General features: G+C 51.8%; 1 protein-coding gene across 1 annotated transcript in view; it reads left to right on the forward strand.

The window, feature by feature from the left end:
* DDX31 (DEAD-box helicase 31) overlaps positions 1-18,444 on the forward strand; it is a gene marked incomplete at both ends in the record, with an annotated part of 77,462 nt that overhangs the window by 34,826 nt on the left and 24,192 nt on the right. The window contains 4 exon segments of the mRNA XM_080708863.1: positions 1,988-2,038; positions 3,577-3,716; positions 8,258-8,339; positions 14,935-15,046. Coding sequence (XP_080564989.1) covers positions 1,988-2,038; positions 3,577-3,716; positions 8,258-8,339; positions 14,935-15,046 — 385 coding nt within the window.

The following is an 18,444-nucleotide window of genomic DNA, read 5'->3' on the forward strand; positions in this document are numbered from 1 at the left end:
AAGAGCAAGTCCCCGTCCTGGGTGTACAGACCGCTGTGTGGAGCACAGCGTCTTTGTTCAACCAGTGCCGAGCGAGTAGCCGCCCTGCCCATCACTTTGTGTTTTGTAGTGTATCCTAGAAGTGAGGTTGTTCTGGGTTGAAAGGCAAGTGCATATGTAATTTTGCTAGTTATCACCAGACACTCCCCGCCCCCGGTCTTTACGCCATTTTTTGTTTTACCAGCAGAGAAGAAGGGACACGGCATCCTGGTTAATGGCGGGATGCGGTATAATCTAAGACGGCCTTGGAAGTGCAGGACGGGCCTGGCCGAGGGTTCCTTGCGCTTGACCGCGCGCCCCTGGACAAGCTGCTCGGCCTGCCTGGCCTTGGCTTCCTCATCTGTCGGACAGCGAGCAGTCGTTGCTTTGAGGATTAGTCAAGTTGCAGGTCCGGCAGTGTCTGGATGTAGGCGCCCAGCACGTGCTGGCTGGAGATATTCTTATTTGGCTCTTGTGCTTGAAGGTGAGCACTGAGTGCAGATCATTTTTGAAAAGTGGAGAATTTTATTTTCTAATTTCGCTGCCAAAATGGCGAGAAGCTAGAGGGAGCAGAGAATTGTTGCTCTTTGGGTGGTGACCAGTTGAAAAGAGAAAACAAATCTCCATTGCTTTTGTAGTTCTTCAGCTGTCCAGTCAAGGCTTTGAAGTGATTAGCAGGTCTGGCCTGCATTCTGGTTTAGCTATCAGAACAGCGTAGGAGGCTGAGACAGGAGGAGCGCGGTTCACGGCCAGCCTCAGCTTCTCAGTGCGGCCCTTCGCAACCCAGTGAGACCCTGTTTGAAAATAAAGAATAAAAAATAGGGCTGGAGGTGTAGCTCAGAGATAAAATGCCCCTGGGTTCCATCCCCAGTATCACAAAAAAAAGGGGTAGGGGGGACGGACAGCAGATTGCTTGGTGCCTAAGCGACAGCGGATTGCCTGGCGCCACGCGCACTGAGCCGCGCCAGCAGGCAGAGTCCTCGGTGAGCGCTTGGCAGCTCACTCCAGGAGGGAGCATCTTGAGGAGTCTTGCAGAAGCGCACCTGAGAGCCTTATCGTGGTCAGGCATTGCACCTTGCACAGTCACCTCGGTGGAAAGATACAAACAGGAAAATGAAGAGACCTGTGGAGAAGTAAAATTAAAAAGGACACGCAGGGAGCCGGGCGTGGGGGCGCACGCTTGTAATCCCAGTCCTTGGGAGGCTGAGACAGGGGGATCACAGGTTTGCAGCCAGCCTCAGCTACTTGGTGAGGCCCTCTGCAACTTAGTAAGACCCTGCTTCAAAATAAAGAATAAAAAAATGGGAGCCGGGTGTGGTGGGCATGCTTGTAACCCCAGCATTCGGGAGGCTGAGACTGGAGGATCGCGGTTTGCAGACAGCCTCAGCTACTTAGGCCCTCTGCAACTCAGTGAGACCCTGTTTTAAAATGAAGAATAAAAAATTGGGCAGGGGTTGTAGCTCAGAGGTCAAATGCCTCTGGGTTCCATCCCCAGACCCGCAAAATAAATAAATAAATAAAATAAATGGGGCAGGGGATATAGCTCAGAGGTAGAATGCCCCTGAATTCAATCCCTAGTACTGGAAAAAAAAAAAAAAAAAAAAAAGGAGACTTGGTTATCACAAGTGGCTTTTCAGATAAAATGAAAGTTACAAGAACGTGCTAGAAGCTTTCCGTGACACATTGACCATTGCAGTTTACGTCCTTGGGCAGAGGGTAGTCTTTTAGCAGCATGGGTTTTGTCTGTCAAACTTGCCCCATGCCAGAACTTTTAACCAGAGAGGTTCAGTGGGTCCCTGAGCCGCCTACAGTTGTCTGTAGAGTTGTAGAGTATGGGTGTGCATTAGTGTGTGTGCAGACATTGGAGGGTGAGTGAGCCCTCATAATTTATGTTCTGTTAGCAGATGTGTCCATGGCTCCCCAGAAGGTTGGAAAACTCAGTGCTAACCCTACGTTTTTTGTTTTGAAGGATGTTGCAGCTCGCGGCTTAGACCTCCCGCAGGTCACGTGGATTGTTCAGGTAATTTGTGGGTTGTTAAGGTGTGAGCTTGAGGCAGGGGGATATGATCATGAGCAGATGCGTTGGCTTTAAGTGGAATAATTATTATTACCCTCTTGGGTGTTGCCCTGGTAACCAGGCAGCATCCAGCCTCATCTGCACAGTTCTGACATCTTCCCTTAACCCAGCTTAACACCACTGTAGCCCACCAGACAGGATGTGCAGTGGTGGGAGGGAGGCGGCAGGCTTTCCTCCTCCCAGACTAATTCCTGTCACCAACCAAAGTTTTAACAGTCTGAAAATAACAGGAATTATGCGGGCCCCTGGGAGGCCTCGTATCCAGCAGGAGATGGCTCAGCTGTCCTGAGAGCCACGTCCGTGTGCATTGACCTGCAGGGAGCAGTTAAGGCCCTGACAGCATCTTACACATACCTCGAGCCGTAGACGCTTTGCCAGAGGGTACAGGTGTTCGCGTGAGAGTCTAGCGGGTTTTGTTTTGTTTTTTCTTTTCGTTAGTCTGCAGAATGGTATTTTTAAGCCCTTCCGTGCAGGGCCAGAGGACACCTGCCCTGTTTTCATGAGTCATAGTTTATTCACATTTAAGTGAAGTTGCATGCCTGTCTGTGCCTAGGAAGTCTGGTCTGCTCCTTGCCGGCGGTCACCTGGGGACCAGAGGCACTGGGTCTTCTTTCCTGCTGGCCGCAGAATGGATGGGGGATAAGAAGGCAAGGATGACTTTCACGCACTGGGGGCCGGCCACAGAGTTGATCAGGCAGAGCCTGGTGCTGTGTGCGCTGATTAGTCTAATACTCCTGGCTTCCTATGTAGCGTGTTGACCGTGGCCCTCTGATCTTTACTTCATGTTCACATTTGCACACACATACACGCGCACACGCACACACACACCAAAAAATGAAAGAAGGAATGTATGGCCATTTCGCTTTAAGAGTAGCACGGTTGCGCCAAGACAAAGCGCCGCGCCTGGCCCGTTCTGTTGAGTTGGGTTTCCTGAGTCAGGAGAGCGCCCCCAGGAGCGGGAGCCTGCCTCAGTTGCCCTGCAGCTCCTAGTCTCGAGGTGGCTGGGCTTGCTCCTGGGGCCAGCACAGTCTCGGCCCCTTGGTCTTATGCCGGCGCGCGCTCTCGCTTCATGCCGGCTGCTTTGTCTACCAAGGAAGTAGGCCAAGGTCATGTGGTCATCCTGGAGAAGTTTACCCCACCCGCCTACATTTTCACCTGCACAGTCACCTTGATGAAAAGATGCAAACAGGAAAATGAAGAGGCCTGCAGAGAAGTAAAATTAAAAAGGAGATACTGGGATGAGACCAGGGCTCGTTTATCTGAAACTTGGCCACCATTCACTTTTGCACGTCAGAGCCTTGCTCCTTCCGTGCAGCCAGGAGGTTCAGGGTTGAGTGACTTCTCCTTCTGATTGCGTTAGAGTAACCATAGCACCAGGATCTAATTCTTGGGATACCTGGAGGCAGGTGAGGGGGATCGCACTTCCAATTAATGGCACTCTCTTGATCGGTGAATGCCTTCATTTCTGTTACCCTTTTTAGTACAACGCTCCATCTTCACCTGCAGAATACATCCACCGGATTGGAAGAACTGCCCGGATTGGCTGCCATGGGAGCAGCCTGCTCATTCTGGCTCCTTCGGAGGCAGAATATGTCAACTCGTTGGCTTCTCACAAAATCAAGTGAGTCAGAAACCTGAACGGGGTTTCAGCTGATCTCACCTAATTAACTTTCTGTCGCTTTTTACAGTGGATGGGCCTTGTAAGCTGCCGAAGAGCCATTAACCCTTATGATCCCCAAATGAGTCTCAGAATAGCCAGTGGCAAAACTAAAACCCTTAATATCACACCTGACAGTTCCCATGCACTGCCAGACTGAGCCGGAGGACGATTTGTTGCGCTTAGGTTTTCTTTAAGGCAGAGGTCTGAGAACACACAACCCTCACAGCCAGCTTCTCCCCATGACTTCATTCGCGACTTTTATATCCTGTAGTTAATGTTTTACGACTTCAAAGTTGATTTGTCTTTTTTGTGTGTGTGTGTGTGTGGTACTGGGGTTCCTGGAAACCCTTCTATCTCCGGGCTACACTCCCACTTGTTTATTTGGAAACAGGGTCTCTTAAACCAGCGCGGCTGGCTTCGAACCTGCGTGGTCCTCCTGTCTCCACCTCCCAAGCACGGGGATTACAAGCGTGCGCCACCACGCCCAGCTGATTTGTCTTTTTAAAAAATAAGGCATTTACTTATCACACAATTCCCTTCTGCCGGAAAATAAACCTGGGGGACAGATCCCAGGCAGTTGCAGGACCGCGCTGTGCACGGGCGTGCAGGCAGGACTCCCGCCACCTCGTGTGGCGCGGCCTCGGCCTGGGCTGGCGCACTGCTGCCATGGCCACAGGCAGCTCGGTTCCCTGGACTCTGGCACCTAAAGTAGTGGGTTCTGGTATTGGGCTCCTACACGCACCAGACCTACCCTGAAGAGTGTCTTCCACTCAGTCATGGTGTGGCTATGGGGAAAAGTCTTCCTGGAGCACAAGAGCCGTGTGCCCGTCTGCGGCAGGAGGTCTACACACCATGCCCAGAAGCAGTGGCGGTGCCCACAGTGCTGCTGAGAACCGACGGCCAGCTCCGAGCGCCAGGCAGTCCCGCTGCGAAGGCGTGCGGTCTGGCTGCTTGTGCTTCCCCTGCCCAGCCAGGTATCTATGAACAACATCACATAAAATGATGAGGTTTTTTTTTCCTCTTAAAGTACAGAGCTGCAAAAATTGTATTCTCCATCTGAATAGAAATGTCCGGGCAGGCGGGACCTGGTCTGAGGTGGTGGCGCCGAGCGTGCGCCTGTCCCCACAATTCTTGCCACACCTCCGGCCTCCAGAGCTCTCCCTCTAGGCTCATAAGAGCTTTGAAACTCACGGTGGCTGGCACAGACACGTGGACTGATTCACAGAACACGTCTGCCTCCCTTGGTGTTGGGGAGGCAGGAACCTCTTCTGATCGTTTCAGGGGAGCCAAAATAAAGATAGATTGGTTTCCTTTTATTTAACTTATCCCTTAATACAATTTGTCGTTTGAAAGAGTAGTTTTGTTTTAGGGAGGTGTGCATATTTTACTTATGAGAGAACTCCATTGACCCCGGCCCCGCTGCACGTGCAGTGGACTCTTAAGTCCCGGGGCAGGCCTGTCTCCGCCCTGCGCCGCCTCAGCGTCTGGGCCGCACCCTCCCAGGCAGTCCTGCTCCTGAATCCTGGACGAGCTGAGGGCTGGCCACCTCTCCTCCTGCCGCCCACCAGCTCTTCCTCTGCACAGGGATTTGTGTGGCGTGGGCAGCGCCTTGGGAGCTGTGTGCTGGGCCCGGCCGCAGCCTTCAGCACCGTGCCTGGCAGCCCGCCCGGCTCCGCACACCTTCTTCCCTTTTACTTCCCGTCCGGAAGCGCAGGTGCCCATCTCCCGCCCCTCGCCGTGGCTGCTCTGGATACTCTCGGTTCCTGTTCACTCTAATACCATCTCCTCGCGAGCGGGAGCGACCGCGCTCTCCAGCACCTGATGACTGTCCTGCACGAGCGCTAACAGCATAGGTCTCTGTCCTGGTTTTTTGTTAGTGAACACATTCATGTTGAGTGCTGTGATGGGTTCAGACATCAGCCTGCAGGTGAAGGCGGACGACAGTGACGCATGACGGGAACCGCGGGTGGGCGGGGCGCACCTTAAAGACGTCCCAAGACGTCTTCATGGTGATCTCGTCTAGGAAGACGGTGTGTCAGCAGGAGTGTGAGGCTAGCAGCAAAGAGGAGAGGCTGAGCAGTGCGGCCATGGAGAAGGGTGGCCAGAGGCAGAGCCGTCCAGGGGCCTGGCGAGCCCCCTTGCTGCTGCCTGCCTGCCCAGGGGCCTGGCAGTGGCTGGCCTGGCGGCTGGATGCAGCTGACCTAGACTGACAGTGGGATCCGGGTGATTGTGTTACAGCCAGCGCAGCACTCCTGTGTCTGTGTGAGGAAAGGCTATCCGTCAGGTATCCATGTAGAGACTGAGTCTTTGACTTAATACAAAATAAAATCTGATAAGGACTAGTTGCAGCGTATGCAGTAGGAAGGAGCAGACTGAAGAATTTTTGGAATCCAAAAGGCACTCTAAATATTAAAAGGAGGAGAGGAGGGAGAAGCGTGTGTGCGTTCTGTGCCTGAGAACACAGGGCTGGGCAGCGGGACGCTGGCGGCTGATGAATTGCAGGGAAGATGCAGGAAGGCAGGCAGCCACGCTCGGCGCAAGGGCATCACGACAGATCGCCGCCTGCCTCCCTCGCGGGCGCCGTGGAGCTCACCCGACAATTCAGTGTAGCAGACTGGGCAAGAGACGGGTGCCCTGGGCCGCGCCACCGCGCGACGTGCTCTGAGCCGCGCTGCCGTGCCCTTTTGACTTCGCTGTCGACTCTTAACTTTTCCTGCCTTCCCTTTAAATGTGTTTCTAATGCAAGTCTTCATTGGTTTATTAAAATGTAAACGCTGTGTCAAACCAAGTACATCTTGGCTCAGGCACAACACAGTAACCTGAATTTATTTTCTCTCTCTTTCCCTGGCAAGGTGGGGATTCAGATCTGTTGATGGAACCATAAATAATCACGGTATATTTGCTTTGTTCCATAGAAGCAGTGGTTCATAGAAGTAGGAAGAGGCCTTTTTAAACTGCAAATCAGTCCGTTTCCGTCCCTGTTTGCTTAGGGATGTGGTCCCCCAACATTGCTGTTGGGGCTCCGAGCCTCTGCCCTGCCTCCTTATATCTTTTGTTTTGGTGCTGAGGATGGAACCCATGGTCATTCTACCTCCAGCCCTTCTTATTTTTATTTTTTTGTTTTGTTTTGAAACAGGGTCTGTCTTGCTAGGTTGCTGAGGCTGGTCTTGAACCTGCGATCCTCCTGTCTCTGCCCTCCCAAGGACTGGGATTACAGGTGCACCATCACACCCAGCTTTTGCCTCCCTATATCAAGATTTCACTACTGAGCTCTTATATTTCTTTTCCACTTGTATTTGCTTTCAAGAAAAAAAGGTGATGAGTAGAAGCCAGTGAGACAAAGGAAAAGATGGGACAGGGCCATTTTCACCTTCGGGGTTCCGGGTGTGAGCAGGAGGCAGATCCGCTTGCGGCGTGTTCCCCTGGCGTGTACAACACCCCCGTGGGAAGCGGCATGCCTGCCCTGACTCCCGCCCTGCAGGACCCTCTGCTTCTGCCGTCTCTTGCCGCCTCTTGCTGCCGTAGAGACGCCTCTCGTCCCTGGAGCTGGGAGTTGGCAGCAGACGCTGGGGGTGGGGCTGGGTGCGCGGGGGAGATGACACGTCTTGGGTACCTGGCTGTCAGACGTGGCGTTTTCATTCACAGCCTTGTCAGAGTAACCTTTGGGGAAAGGGAGAGAATTGTCTCCTCCCTTAGAAGAGATTGCCATGCGTGTTTTAATTTGCTATTACATTTTCAAAAAAAAAGAAAAAAGAAAGAACAACACACAACAAAGTAATTTGTCTTCTTGTGATCTGTTTTTCTCCCCAGAACTCCTTCCCTTTCCTTCCTTCGGGAGTCATTTCAGCGGCTCGCATTTCCTCCTCTGTCTCTTAACTGCGGTGCGTCCGCTCCCCTTCCAGGCTGTGGCCTTGCGGTTCCCGGGCACAGCGTCGGCTTTCCAGACTCCTCCGGAGGCGCGTCCTGCTGTTTTGTTCCTGCTCCTTGTGGTCACTGTTGAGGAGGGAAGCCCAAGTTTTGGTTTCAGCAGTCTGTGCATAGCTCTAGATTCATCAGAGAGCCCTTGGTCCTCACCCCGAGCCACTAACAGCAAGAGCGGTGCCAGTGCCCCGTGGCAGAGGAGCACCAGGCTGTGACGGGGGCTGGGTCATGTTACATTGAAGTGTTTCCCCAACATGCGAGTCTTTGGCTAACTCCTCTCTAAGGCTAAAACTAAGCAGATATTTCAGATGTTTATCTCATCACCTGTAAGTCAAAGGAGTATATCCGTAAGCAAGCCTACTTGTTTAGTATTCACGATCCTCTAAAGGAAATTCTAATGTAACCTATTTCACATTTGCGAGGGAGGAAGGGAACTGTTGGGAACATTACCGATCTGCCCTGCAGCATCGCAGCGGTCCTCTCTGTGTCTAATCAGCCTGAGTGGCCAGATGTATGCGTCAGGACTTTGGGTGTTCCTGAAAGCATAAAATGTTTATTTTGCTGTGTGCTTCCGTTCACAGTGTATCTGAGATTAAGATGGAAGATATTTTGTCCGTTCTGACGAGAGAGGACTGTTTTAAGGCGAAGCGAAGGGGAGGCCAGGTGAGTTCCATTATCTATTGTACTTGCTGCCAAGACATGACTCATTTCCTGAACTAGGATGGTAGAGATTTTGTGTGTGGCTTATTCTGTCAAGCAGAATATCTATTTTAAGAACCTTGAATATTAGATGAGGTCAAATTGTGTGTGTGTGTGTGTGTGTGTGTGTGTGTGTGTGTGTGTGTGTGTGTTATGGCGATGGAACCCATACCTCTGGGCTATACCCCCAGCCCTTTTTTTCTTTAATTTGGAAATAGGGTCTTGCTAAGCTGCTGAGGCTGGTCTTGGACCTGCCTTCTTCCTGGCTCAGCCTCCCCAGTGCTGATTATAGGTGTGTGTTACCACGCCCCATGGAAGCCAAATCTTCAGAGTGTGTGTGTGTGTGTGTGTGTGTGTGTGTGCGCGCGTGCGTGCGCACGTTCTTTGCTTCTGGGTGCATTTGGGGTTCTTACCCGGTTAATGGTCTTCAGCCCATTCTAGAAGTCTGCCAGATAGTAGAGAGCTCCCAGAAAGGAGGCCCAGGCCAAATGGGTGGAGACAGCGCTGTGTACTCAACCCTAGTGGTCCCTGTCCGGGTTGTCAGTGAGGACCACTGGCCAGACCTGTCCACCCGACACAGCATGGCGAGGATAGCTTTGTCTCCTTTCAGACCAGCTTAGTTCGTCCGTTTTTTAAATGTGAGCACTATCCACACAGGAAGAGGAAAGTCGAGACCTTTAAGAAGGTACTTGTATTATCTGCAGCTCCATGTGGAGGCTCTAAGCCATCGCCCACGGCCCTGGCATCCTTCACTCCGTCTTCTGCAGGCCTTGCCCTGCTGGGCCGTCATCCCCACCCTCTCCTGCTCGGCGTATCGCGCGCACGCTGTGGTGTTGCTGAATGTCCTCTTGTCCAGCAAATGCTTACTACTTGAGTATTTTGTATCGGCTCCGTAGGCCTGAGGGTCGAGTGGAAAGTGAGATTGGGATCGGTGACGCTAGGAGGTGCGTTATGCTTTAGATCGCGTGTTTAATGCGTCAGTATTCTCCTTGCGCCAGGACCAGACTGGCCCTGACCTAGGTCCTGTACTGCCAGAGAATTGAGGAAACTCTTCTACTCAGAAGAGAGGAGGTAAACCGAGGGTCGGCTCCCAGAGCTTGTGTTTGGGACCTGGGACTGTGCTAAGCTGTTGGTGTGCAGTCTCATTTAACCCCCCCAGGACCTGACGTAGTCATGTCCAAATTGTGGATGAGGAAGCTGAGCTAAGAGGTGAAGCCACTTTGAGGAGCGCATCCTCCTGGTCAGCGGCCCTAGGACTCGCGTCAGGCCACCAGCTTCAGAGCATGTGGGTTAGGTTATATGCCCTATGCCTCCACTGGCATTAACTCAGTCAAGAAAATGGTAGTGAATTTCTTTGGTTTTAGTGGTGCTGGGGATCAAACCTGGTGTCTTACATGTGTCAAGTAAATAGTCTGCCACTGAGCTACATCCCCAATCTTCAATCTTATTTTCAGTTATCTTGGCCATTTTCACAGGGTAAAGTTTGGTCAGTAAACAGTACCATAAAAAGATACTTCTGACCAAAAGGTACTAAAGACTCAATTGAGCCGGGCGTGGTGGCCCACGCTTGTAATCCCAGTACTTGGGAGGCTGAGACAGGAGGATCGCAGGTTTGTGGCCAGTTTCAGCTACTTAGGGAGGCCCTGTTTCCAAATAAGAAATAAAAGTGGGCTAAGGGTATAACTTGGAGGTAGAATGCCTCTGGGTTCAATCCCCAGTACCAAAAAAATAAGTAAAAGCCGGGCGTGGTGGCACATGCATATAATACCACATTTGGGAGGCTGAGATGGGAGGATTGCGGTTCTCAGACAGCCTCAGCTACTTAGTAAGGACCTTTGCTATTCAATGAGACCCTGTTTCAAAATGAAGAATAAAAAATAGGGCTGGGCTTGTAGTTTGGAGATAGAATGCCCCTGGGTTTCATCCCTAGTACCGCCAATAAATAAATAAGTAAAATAAAGCCTCACTTGGCTAGCAAGTTACTTTGGGTGCTTTTTTTATAAAACGTCCCAGCCATCCCGGTCTCAGCCAGCGGTCCTAGCTGGGCATTGTCTGGAGTTGTGCAGCACCAAGGGCAGCTCATCATCCTGCCTCTACTGGTCCGGAGCTGCTGCAGGGCCAGGCGGCGCTCCGCAGCTTGGCCTGTGCGCCCACATTCCTGCACCATCCCCAGCCTGCCTCTGGGTCGTCGTCGGGGACCTCGGAGGTGCAGAGCAGGAGTGTCGCTGCGGGCTCCGAGCCAGGCCTGAGGTCACGGTCCTCTGTCACCCGCCGCGAGGCTTGGGGCGGGCGCTGGCCCCCCCTAAGCCTCAGTTTCCTCGTGTGTAAGACTGAGAAGATGGCAGTGCTCCTCTCCAGAGCCTGAGGGCTGTGAGAACAGCCGAAAGCCCGGGCTGCTCAGCACCCGGCCGGCCCAGGACAGCTGGCGTCAAGGCCACTAAACTAAAGCATCTTAGTGCTTGCATCACCCTAACGAGTGGGACGCGCACGTCTGCCTGCTCTCCAGAATCAGCAGCAGGAGAAGGACAGGCGAGGTGGTGAGGCTGGTCAGACGGAGCCTCACTACTGTCCTGGGACCCGCTTTGGCTACAGCCTTTACCCCTGAGCTGGACTTTGTCTCCAGGGAGTGGTCGTCCTGGTAGGCCCCTCCCGGGCACGGCATTTCCCTCTGCCCTTTCAGCCGGAGGCCACGGCATTTTAGTTGTTAATGTCTGCCCTTCTGTGGCCTAGCAGCATCAATTCTTAAGCCTTTTTCCTGGCTGGGGGCCAGCCTCGAAAGCCTCCTGAGCCTGGAGAGGGGGCAGACCCACCTTACTGCCCTTGTTCCCGGCTGGTAGCTCTGCGGCATTGAGCGGTTCGCTTTCCACGCCTCAGTTTCCCCGTCTGTAAGATGAGGTTGAACGTGCCGTGTTGCAGGATCTCTGTGAGATTTTAGTCAAGTGAGGCAGAAAGTGCCGCGCAGGGCTCCGGCCCTATAAGGCCGGCGGCTTTCTGAACGCTTCCTCCCAAGTAGAGGGTGTGCACTGATCCTCCATGGCTCTAGAACTTGGTCATCTTTGTTTTTAAGAGGAACAGATGCTCAGCACGGTTGAGCTTTCACTGACACAACCAGCTCACTAGAAACTAAGTCAGACTGGGTTCTGGATGTCACACTGATAAAGATCTGGCTTGCAAGACCAAACTTAACTTTAATCCAGAGGAAAAAAGGAAAACTAAACTAAGGTGAGCACAGCACTGATGACTTGGATCTATAGTCCCGGAGAGCGTTCTCAGTGCGTTACCCATATCAGTGGTGAAAAGAATAAGTAGGTGCTGGGTACAAGTTCCTGCTCTGTTTTGAACAAGCAGTACCGGAGGCCCTCGTGTGTGCGCCCGTTCCAGGCCTAGACCTGTGGACTCAGGCCGCCTGCCCTACGGAGCACAGGTGCCCACCATGGCGCCCTCTTCACCAGCCCGGCTGCAGTCCGTGGCTGGTGTCCCTTTGGCACATAGGTTTTTGGGCTTCTCTGAAGAGAAAGCGAGGGAAGCATCTGTGAAATGTATATTTCATATTTAGGTATATAAAATATACATAGCCTCGTCTCGGTATGTGAGTGTTCACCCACCTACAAAGAGAATAAATTTGATCTTTCAACTTTACTGGGAGGCGCTCAGAAGGTTCTGGGGACCATGAGGGTAAAGCTCGGCTTGGCAGGAAAGTGATTAAAACAAAATCTTTACATATAGTTAAAAATATCTTGGAAGCTAGCAATATTAAAGCACGTGCTTACACACATACGCTCTCCCTTCCAAGCTCCCTCTCCCCCTCTCTCCCTCTTCTCTTCTCTTCTCTTCTCTCTCTCTCTCTCCTCCTCCCTACCACTCTCACCACCTAGAACTTTTTGCAGCCAAAATGACCCAGCCTAGCCAGCTCACAGGCATCTGTTGCTTCTGGAGGTGTGAAGTTTTCGTCACCAGCGTGCACGCGCCCAGCGTGTTTTCTCTACAGATTTGTCTGTCCTGTGAGATATGCTCATAGACTTAGCCCATCGAGGGAGCCGTCACTGGCATCAGGAGGTGTTAAAATCAGATCAGAGCCCTTGCTCATCCTTGATGGTCTGCTCTCTCCAAGATCAGTGGGGTGTTAGAGACAAAGAGAACCGAGTGCAGCTGGGCGGCTGGAGTGTGTGTGTCTAAGCTAGCAGCGTCGCTAGTTGGGGGTACCTTCATTAGCCACTGCCGAGCCGCGTCTGGGAGGGTGGGAGAGCCAGTCCTGCTGGGCCCTGTGCCCTCCGGGCTTTGACCCGCTCATTACAGGAGCGCTTACCTGTCTGGGGTTGAGGCGGTGCTGCAGAACTCTGCCCCTCTGTCTTCAGTTTAAATTTAGACCGTCCTCCCTGGAAGACAACCGAAAAACACCTTGTTCATTCTCAAGAGGGGCAATCTCAAAATAAAGTATTTCTGGAAGTAGGGGGTAGGGAGAATAAGACATGCTTTTTCCTAAGTATATTGTGTTTTCTGTCATTAACTTTTTCTTATATTCTACTAAAACTGACCTCATCATTTCAAACATATGAACCTACTTTTATCGTTTTTTCCCTACGTATCATACCTGCATACACACTCACATTATATATACGTAATTTTTTTTGGGGGGGGGTTGGGAAGAAAAGATGCCTCATTTTGAAACCTAAAGGGGGGAATAAGAAAAGCCCTTTGTAATATATTGCCATATTATCACTAAATCCCCTGACAGTTGTGTCACAGAAGCAAGTCACCTGTCACTTAAGCTTGAGGTCTCTTTAATTTTCTCCTGGAATTCGCACCAGGCTGTCTTTAATTTGAGGCCTTTATTGGAATTCTGAAACCTCTCTGCCTTCCCGGCTCTCAGATCTATTCTGAGAGCTGTTACAGAATGTATACAATAACCAACAGAGGGATTCGGAGAGGGCTGCAGCTCTGTTTATTTAGCACTCTAGAGGGATTTTTGTGTTATTCGGTCCTGGCTGCCCGGCTTTCAATATCGCTTTGACAACCACTCTGCCCTTCTCATTAATTTTAAACAGTTAAAACACAGGAAAAAGAGGAAAAAGTTTTCATTATTAAAGTGCTTTACTTTTTAATAACAGAGGATTCTGTCCGCCAGGGGAAAGGGCATCCTCACTAATTTCACATTCATATTAAAAAAAGAAGGCAGGCAAGGTGACAGTTGTGCTGCTGAGGTAGCTTAACGAAAGGAGGGCAGCGGGAAAAGTTTGCATTTCACATCAGTTAAGAGGGTGAAAAGAATCCTTGTTAATGACAATAGCAAATGTCCACTTTGGTAACACGGCTCCTGAGTGACTTTCCTCTTGACATTTTAGCGGGTAGAACCCTTAGGGGGACCATGCACTGTGAAGTCGGCTAGCCTGTCATCAGCCACACGGGTAGCAGGGATGATGTGACTGCACCAAAAACATCTGCAGGTTGTTAAGTCTCTATTAATACAGAGAGAAACGTCGATCCCACGGACGCGGCTTCTCCTCCTCTTGCCTTTGTTCTCCTTCCACCAGCCTTAAAAGTGAAAGGGAGACAAGGCGTCTAGGTTGGGCCGGACACTGGCGCTGCGCCCTGTCCTCTAGAGGTCAGGGGATCCCTGGGCTGCGCCCGCCGGCCCCTGGGGACCGGGGAGGTGCTGGGGGCAGATGGCAGGCTCCTGTGGGTGACTCCGTTTGACTCGCAGACCTTGTTGGGCTGGGGAATCTGTTCCTTTGGATGTCTCGGTCATATTCAGTAGGATGCATCATGTTTGTTTTAAGATACAGGAAACATAAGCTAATGGTTTTTAGTGGAGATATTTTTAGGAAGTCACTCTTTTCTCTGGGACTGTCAAAGATGAAAAGAAAACAGCTTCATGCTTCGTGGCCTTTGGCCTGTGGGTCTCTGAGTGGATACGAGGCCGCCATGGGCTGGGCAGTCTGGCTATGGCTTGCTAGGAAAGCCAGCCCCTTGGCGGGCTCCTGGGAACCCAGGTTATGGGTGTGGGGGACGGCGCTGAAGCGCGGGTAGTCAACCTCTGCAGCAGCGGAGGAAGTGTACTCTGAAACTCACGGATACAAGTGAGTTTTAAGGCTGAGTGTTAGGCAGGACGCATTAAACGCTCTCCACAAGGAACTGTCGACCGTTTCTCCACGCAGCAATTGGCGCCTGGGAGGGAAGGGAGAGCGATCATGGAAGAGCCGAGGTTCATTTGAAAGCAGCTTGTGTTCAGCGATGTTTTCAGTGTCTGAAATGGACTTGAAAAATTCCAAAGTGTCTCTAATGGTCTTTCATTTTGAACATGAGTGATAAGAGGTCGGGAAGAAAAGTAAGTAAATAAATAAATAGACCTGGTCTGCTCCCTCGCAAAGCCGTCCTGGTCTCTGCTTGACTTTAACATCTTGATAGCTCCCTTTTTTCTCTAGTAATATTGAAAGGATTACCCTCGTTGGCCCCTTGGTGGTTACTGTGTGATTTTACTGTTATTAAATCTATTATAAACTGCTTCATTATTCCTGACTTCGACTCTGTCTCTCCTTTAATCCTTCCATCACCCTCCCAGAAATCCCACGCTGTTGGCCCCCAGGAAATCCGAGAGCGAGCCACAGTCTTGCAGACAGTGTTTGAAGATTACGTGCACTCCAGCAAGAGGATGGTCTCCTGGGCCAAGAAAGGTCAGTGGATGGATGGTGGAGGGGACAGCCCGGCAGGGTGCTGACCCCCACTCTCACCCCACGTGGGGTCGAGAGGCCACCCAGGGGGTCTGCCCACCAGCAGAAGCCTCCAGTCGCCATCACTCTGCAGGGCTTGGAAGCAGGCACGAAAGGCTTTAAAGTGATATTAAATGTTAATTCCATCCTTCCCCAACTTGTACACAAGCGAGGCTTTATCTTGCCTTACGTCAGGGCCAGAGCTTTGACCCAGCAACTCAGATCTTATGGATCTGTTTTTCTCTTTGAAAAGATATGACGCGTCAGTAGGAAGAGTCGTAGAGATGGAAATTAGAGATGAAGGTAAGGGCTGGAGGAATTAGACCCAAGCAGTTCCCATTTGAAGGCACAAAGTAAAATGAGAGCGGTACTGAGGAAGGGCCACAGAGCGTGCCCAGTCCCTGGGGAGCGTGTGAGAGCCAGGTCCTGATTTCGCAGTCACCCTTTGTAGGATGCACTGGCCGTGGGTCCCGGCTTGAGCGGTGGACTTGGCAGCTCATCCGGACAGCGAGTGGGGGGCTGCAGCTGCTGCTTTGTTCTTGGTGGGGTGCCCCGGCTGATGGTGGACTCTGCTGAGGACTCTCACTCCGGGTGGGAGGAGCCACAGCTCTTACAGTTGCCCGCTAGTTTAAGAAAAATGCAGGTTAGCCTACCAGTGTAGGAACTCTGGCACCTTCTGTTTTTTTTGTTTCTTGAGTTGTTGTTTTTTTTTAGATATAGAAGTATCTTTTTAAGATCACTCAACAATATTAGCAGTAAACATAACAAGCATAAGTTTTTTAAAGGTGATGAATGCTGTGAAGAGATGGAGTGGAATAAGGGAGATGCAGGGTGGTAGCAGACTGCCTGCCTGCCTGCCTTTTGTGTGGTGCTAGGGATTGAACAGGGGTATTCCACCTCCAAGCCATGCCCCCAGTCATTTTTATTTTTTATTTGAAAACAGGGTCTCACTTGTTTGCTGAGCGCCTCACTGAATTGCCGAGGCTGTCTTTGAATCTGCTATCCTCCTGCCTCAGCCTCCCCAGTATTGGGATTACAGATGTGTACCACCGCACCTGGCCAGTCGAATGGTCAATGGGGTCGGAATGAGCCCATTGTAAAGGCGGTCCTTGAGCAAGAACCCAAAGCAGGAGGGGTCTGTGCCCTCCTAAGGAAGGCCCCCCAGACCATGGGGACAGTCAGTGCAGCAGGACTCGAGGTGTGGATGGGAGATGGGAGGGTTGGTCGAGGTGGATCACGTGGGGCCTGGAGGCTGCTGGGAGGTTTGGGGTTCTAATCGGAATGAAATGGGGCCATTGGACGGTGGTGATCAGACACAGGCCTGGAAAGATGGCCTGGCTGCTGCGTGAGAGTGGCCCTACGGGGCCAGCGCGGAAGCCGGGGGTGCGCAGCCATCAGGAAGTGGGTGGCAGAAGTAGGTCGGCAGGGCTGGGGCTGCGGCTCGGTGGCAGAGCACTTGGCAGGCACGTGTGCGGCCCTGGTTCCGTACCCAGCACTGCCGAAAAGAAGACCCCCAGCTTAGCAGATATTTTCAGGTACCCATCATATATCTTTAGCACATGATAAGAGTACATTCCATAATCCTAAAACTCAAATCAGAACTGCACAGGTGATGGGTGGAATCCGGTGGTCGCCGCCGGCGTGTCTAGTGTGTGTCCCCTAGTCTCCTCTCCAGCATCCTGTCTTGGCATTCCTGAAAGTGAAGTCAGCAGTTCCCAAGGTGCTTCCTAATAGCCTCCCTCTGAAGAAGACCGACATGTCTCGAGAGGATTAGAGAGTGTGTCACCCTGTGGCTTTACGGACTTGACTCGACCTTTGCTGAAAGTTAGGAGGACGGGGCCGGCCAAGCTGAATTCAGGGCTGATAACACAGTTGTGGTGAAGAGAAAGAAATGAAGCCCAGCCTCCCCTTGGTCTCGGTGGAGTAGTGTTCTGGTGAGGCTGCAGCTCTTCCGGGCGTCAGGGTCCCGTGAGTGAGTGACCCCCAGGCCGGGTTGGGGCATCGCACCACTGCCCCGAGCTTGTTTGGGAAACAGTTACTCTTCTTCCGTTACCAGGGTATCGGAGCACGGTGTCCCACCTCTTACGTACCATGAGGTTAGAATAAATACACGGTGCCCTTATCTGCTCATTGATTTCCACACAGGTTGACAGTGGACCGGAACAAAACCACACCGCTCTCGTGGGTCTTAGTCACCCCACTTCAGACTAAGTTCTGTGCTATTTCTTTCTCTCCCTTTTCTTAGGATTGTGAATTCTGACGGTTTGGGGGAATAAACACAAATCTGCCACCCCAAAGAAACTGAATTCACGACATAAGAACAGCCTCTGCGTCCCATAAGTTGATACTACTTTTGCATTTAAATCTGCATATGCAAATTCCCCACAACCTCCTTGCTTCACTTTTATGACGGTTCAGAACCCACCTCATGAATAATTAACGAAGCAGCTGCCTTTTGCCTTAACGGCAGGAAACTAGTTGGAAACTGGGCCAAGTATACATTTGTTTTTCGTTGCATTTCTGACCCAGTCATTGTTAATAACCACCACTTAATTATTGTCAGTTTCCAGCAGCAGTTGACCCCTTTTTCTCTCTCGGATCTTTTGGCTAGAGAGTCAGGTCACAAAAATAGTGGTAATGTAAGTTTGGATTCCAGGCTCGTGAACAAAAATTTTGGAGAAACGGAATTCTTGGGCTGTGGCGCCCGCTCCCCTGGCTCCGGGGTCTCCTGAAGGGCAGGGCTCCGGGTGTAGCACACATGGACAAAAGTGCGTGCTACTGGTGACAAGTCCTCCTCGCCCGGTGGGGCCAGCCCCTCGCAAATGCTCTACCCTTAGGAGAATCCTGACGAGCCCCTCCTTTCCCATGTCCTTTGGGTGGTGTCTCCGCCCAGCAGGTAGGAAGGTGCACGTGCCTCTACCTCACAGAGGGCTCGAGCGGGCGGGCTGGGGGCCAGGGGTGCCTTCGCCCCCAAGGATGAGCTGCTCCACCAGGAGTCAGCCGTGAGAACCCCACTTCAGTCCAGATGTCCAGAAATGGAGAAGGCCCAAATGTGCACGTGGGGCATTTTTAATAAGATCCCCTAGTTTACGCACCTTAGATAGCTGGCTGGAAATAGGAGTCGGCACCTACAGAATACTCAGCAATAATTGCCTGTAGCTTCGCCCGTCACCCTGAATCAACGTCTGTGCTCAGTACTTCCCCACTTTGCGCCGCGTTGGTCCCACGGCCCCGCTCCTTCTGCACATCCTAGATATTGCCAACGTGAGCCACCTCCTACCCCTGCTCATCTGAAATTCCTGCTTCTGATTATCCAGACATGGGAGTCCACAGGCCTGCAAGGACGACCAACTGTCGCTATC

This window comes from Muscardinus avellanarius (assembly GCF_963383645.1).
Source record: "Muscardinus avellanarius genome assembly, chromosome: 13".
NCBI classification, from domain to species: Eukaryota; Metazoa; Chordata; class Mammalia; order Rodentia; family Gliridae; genus Muscardinus; species Muscardinus avellanarius.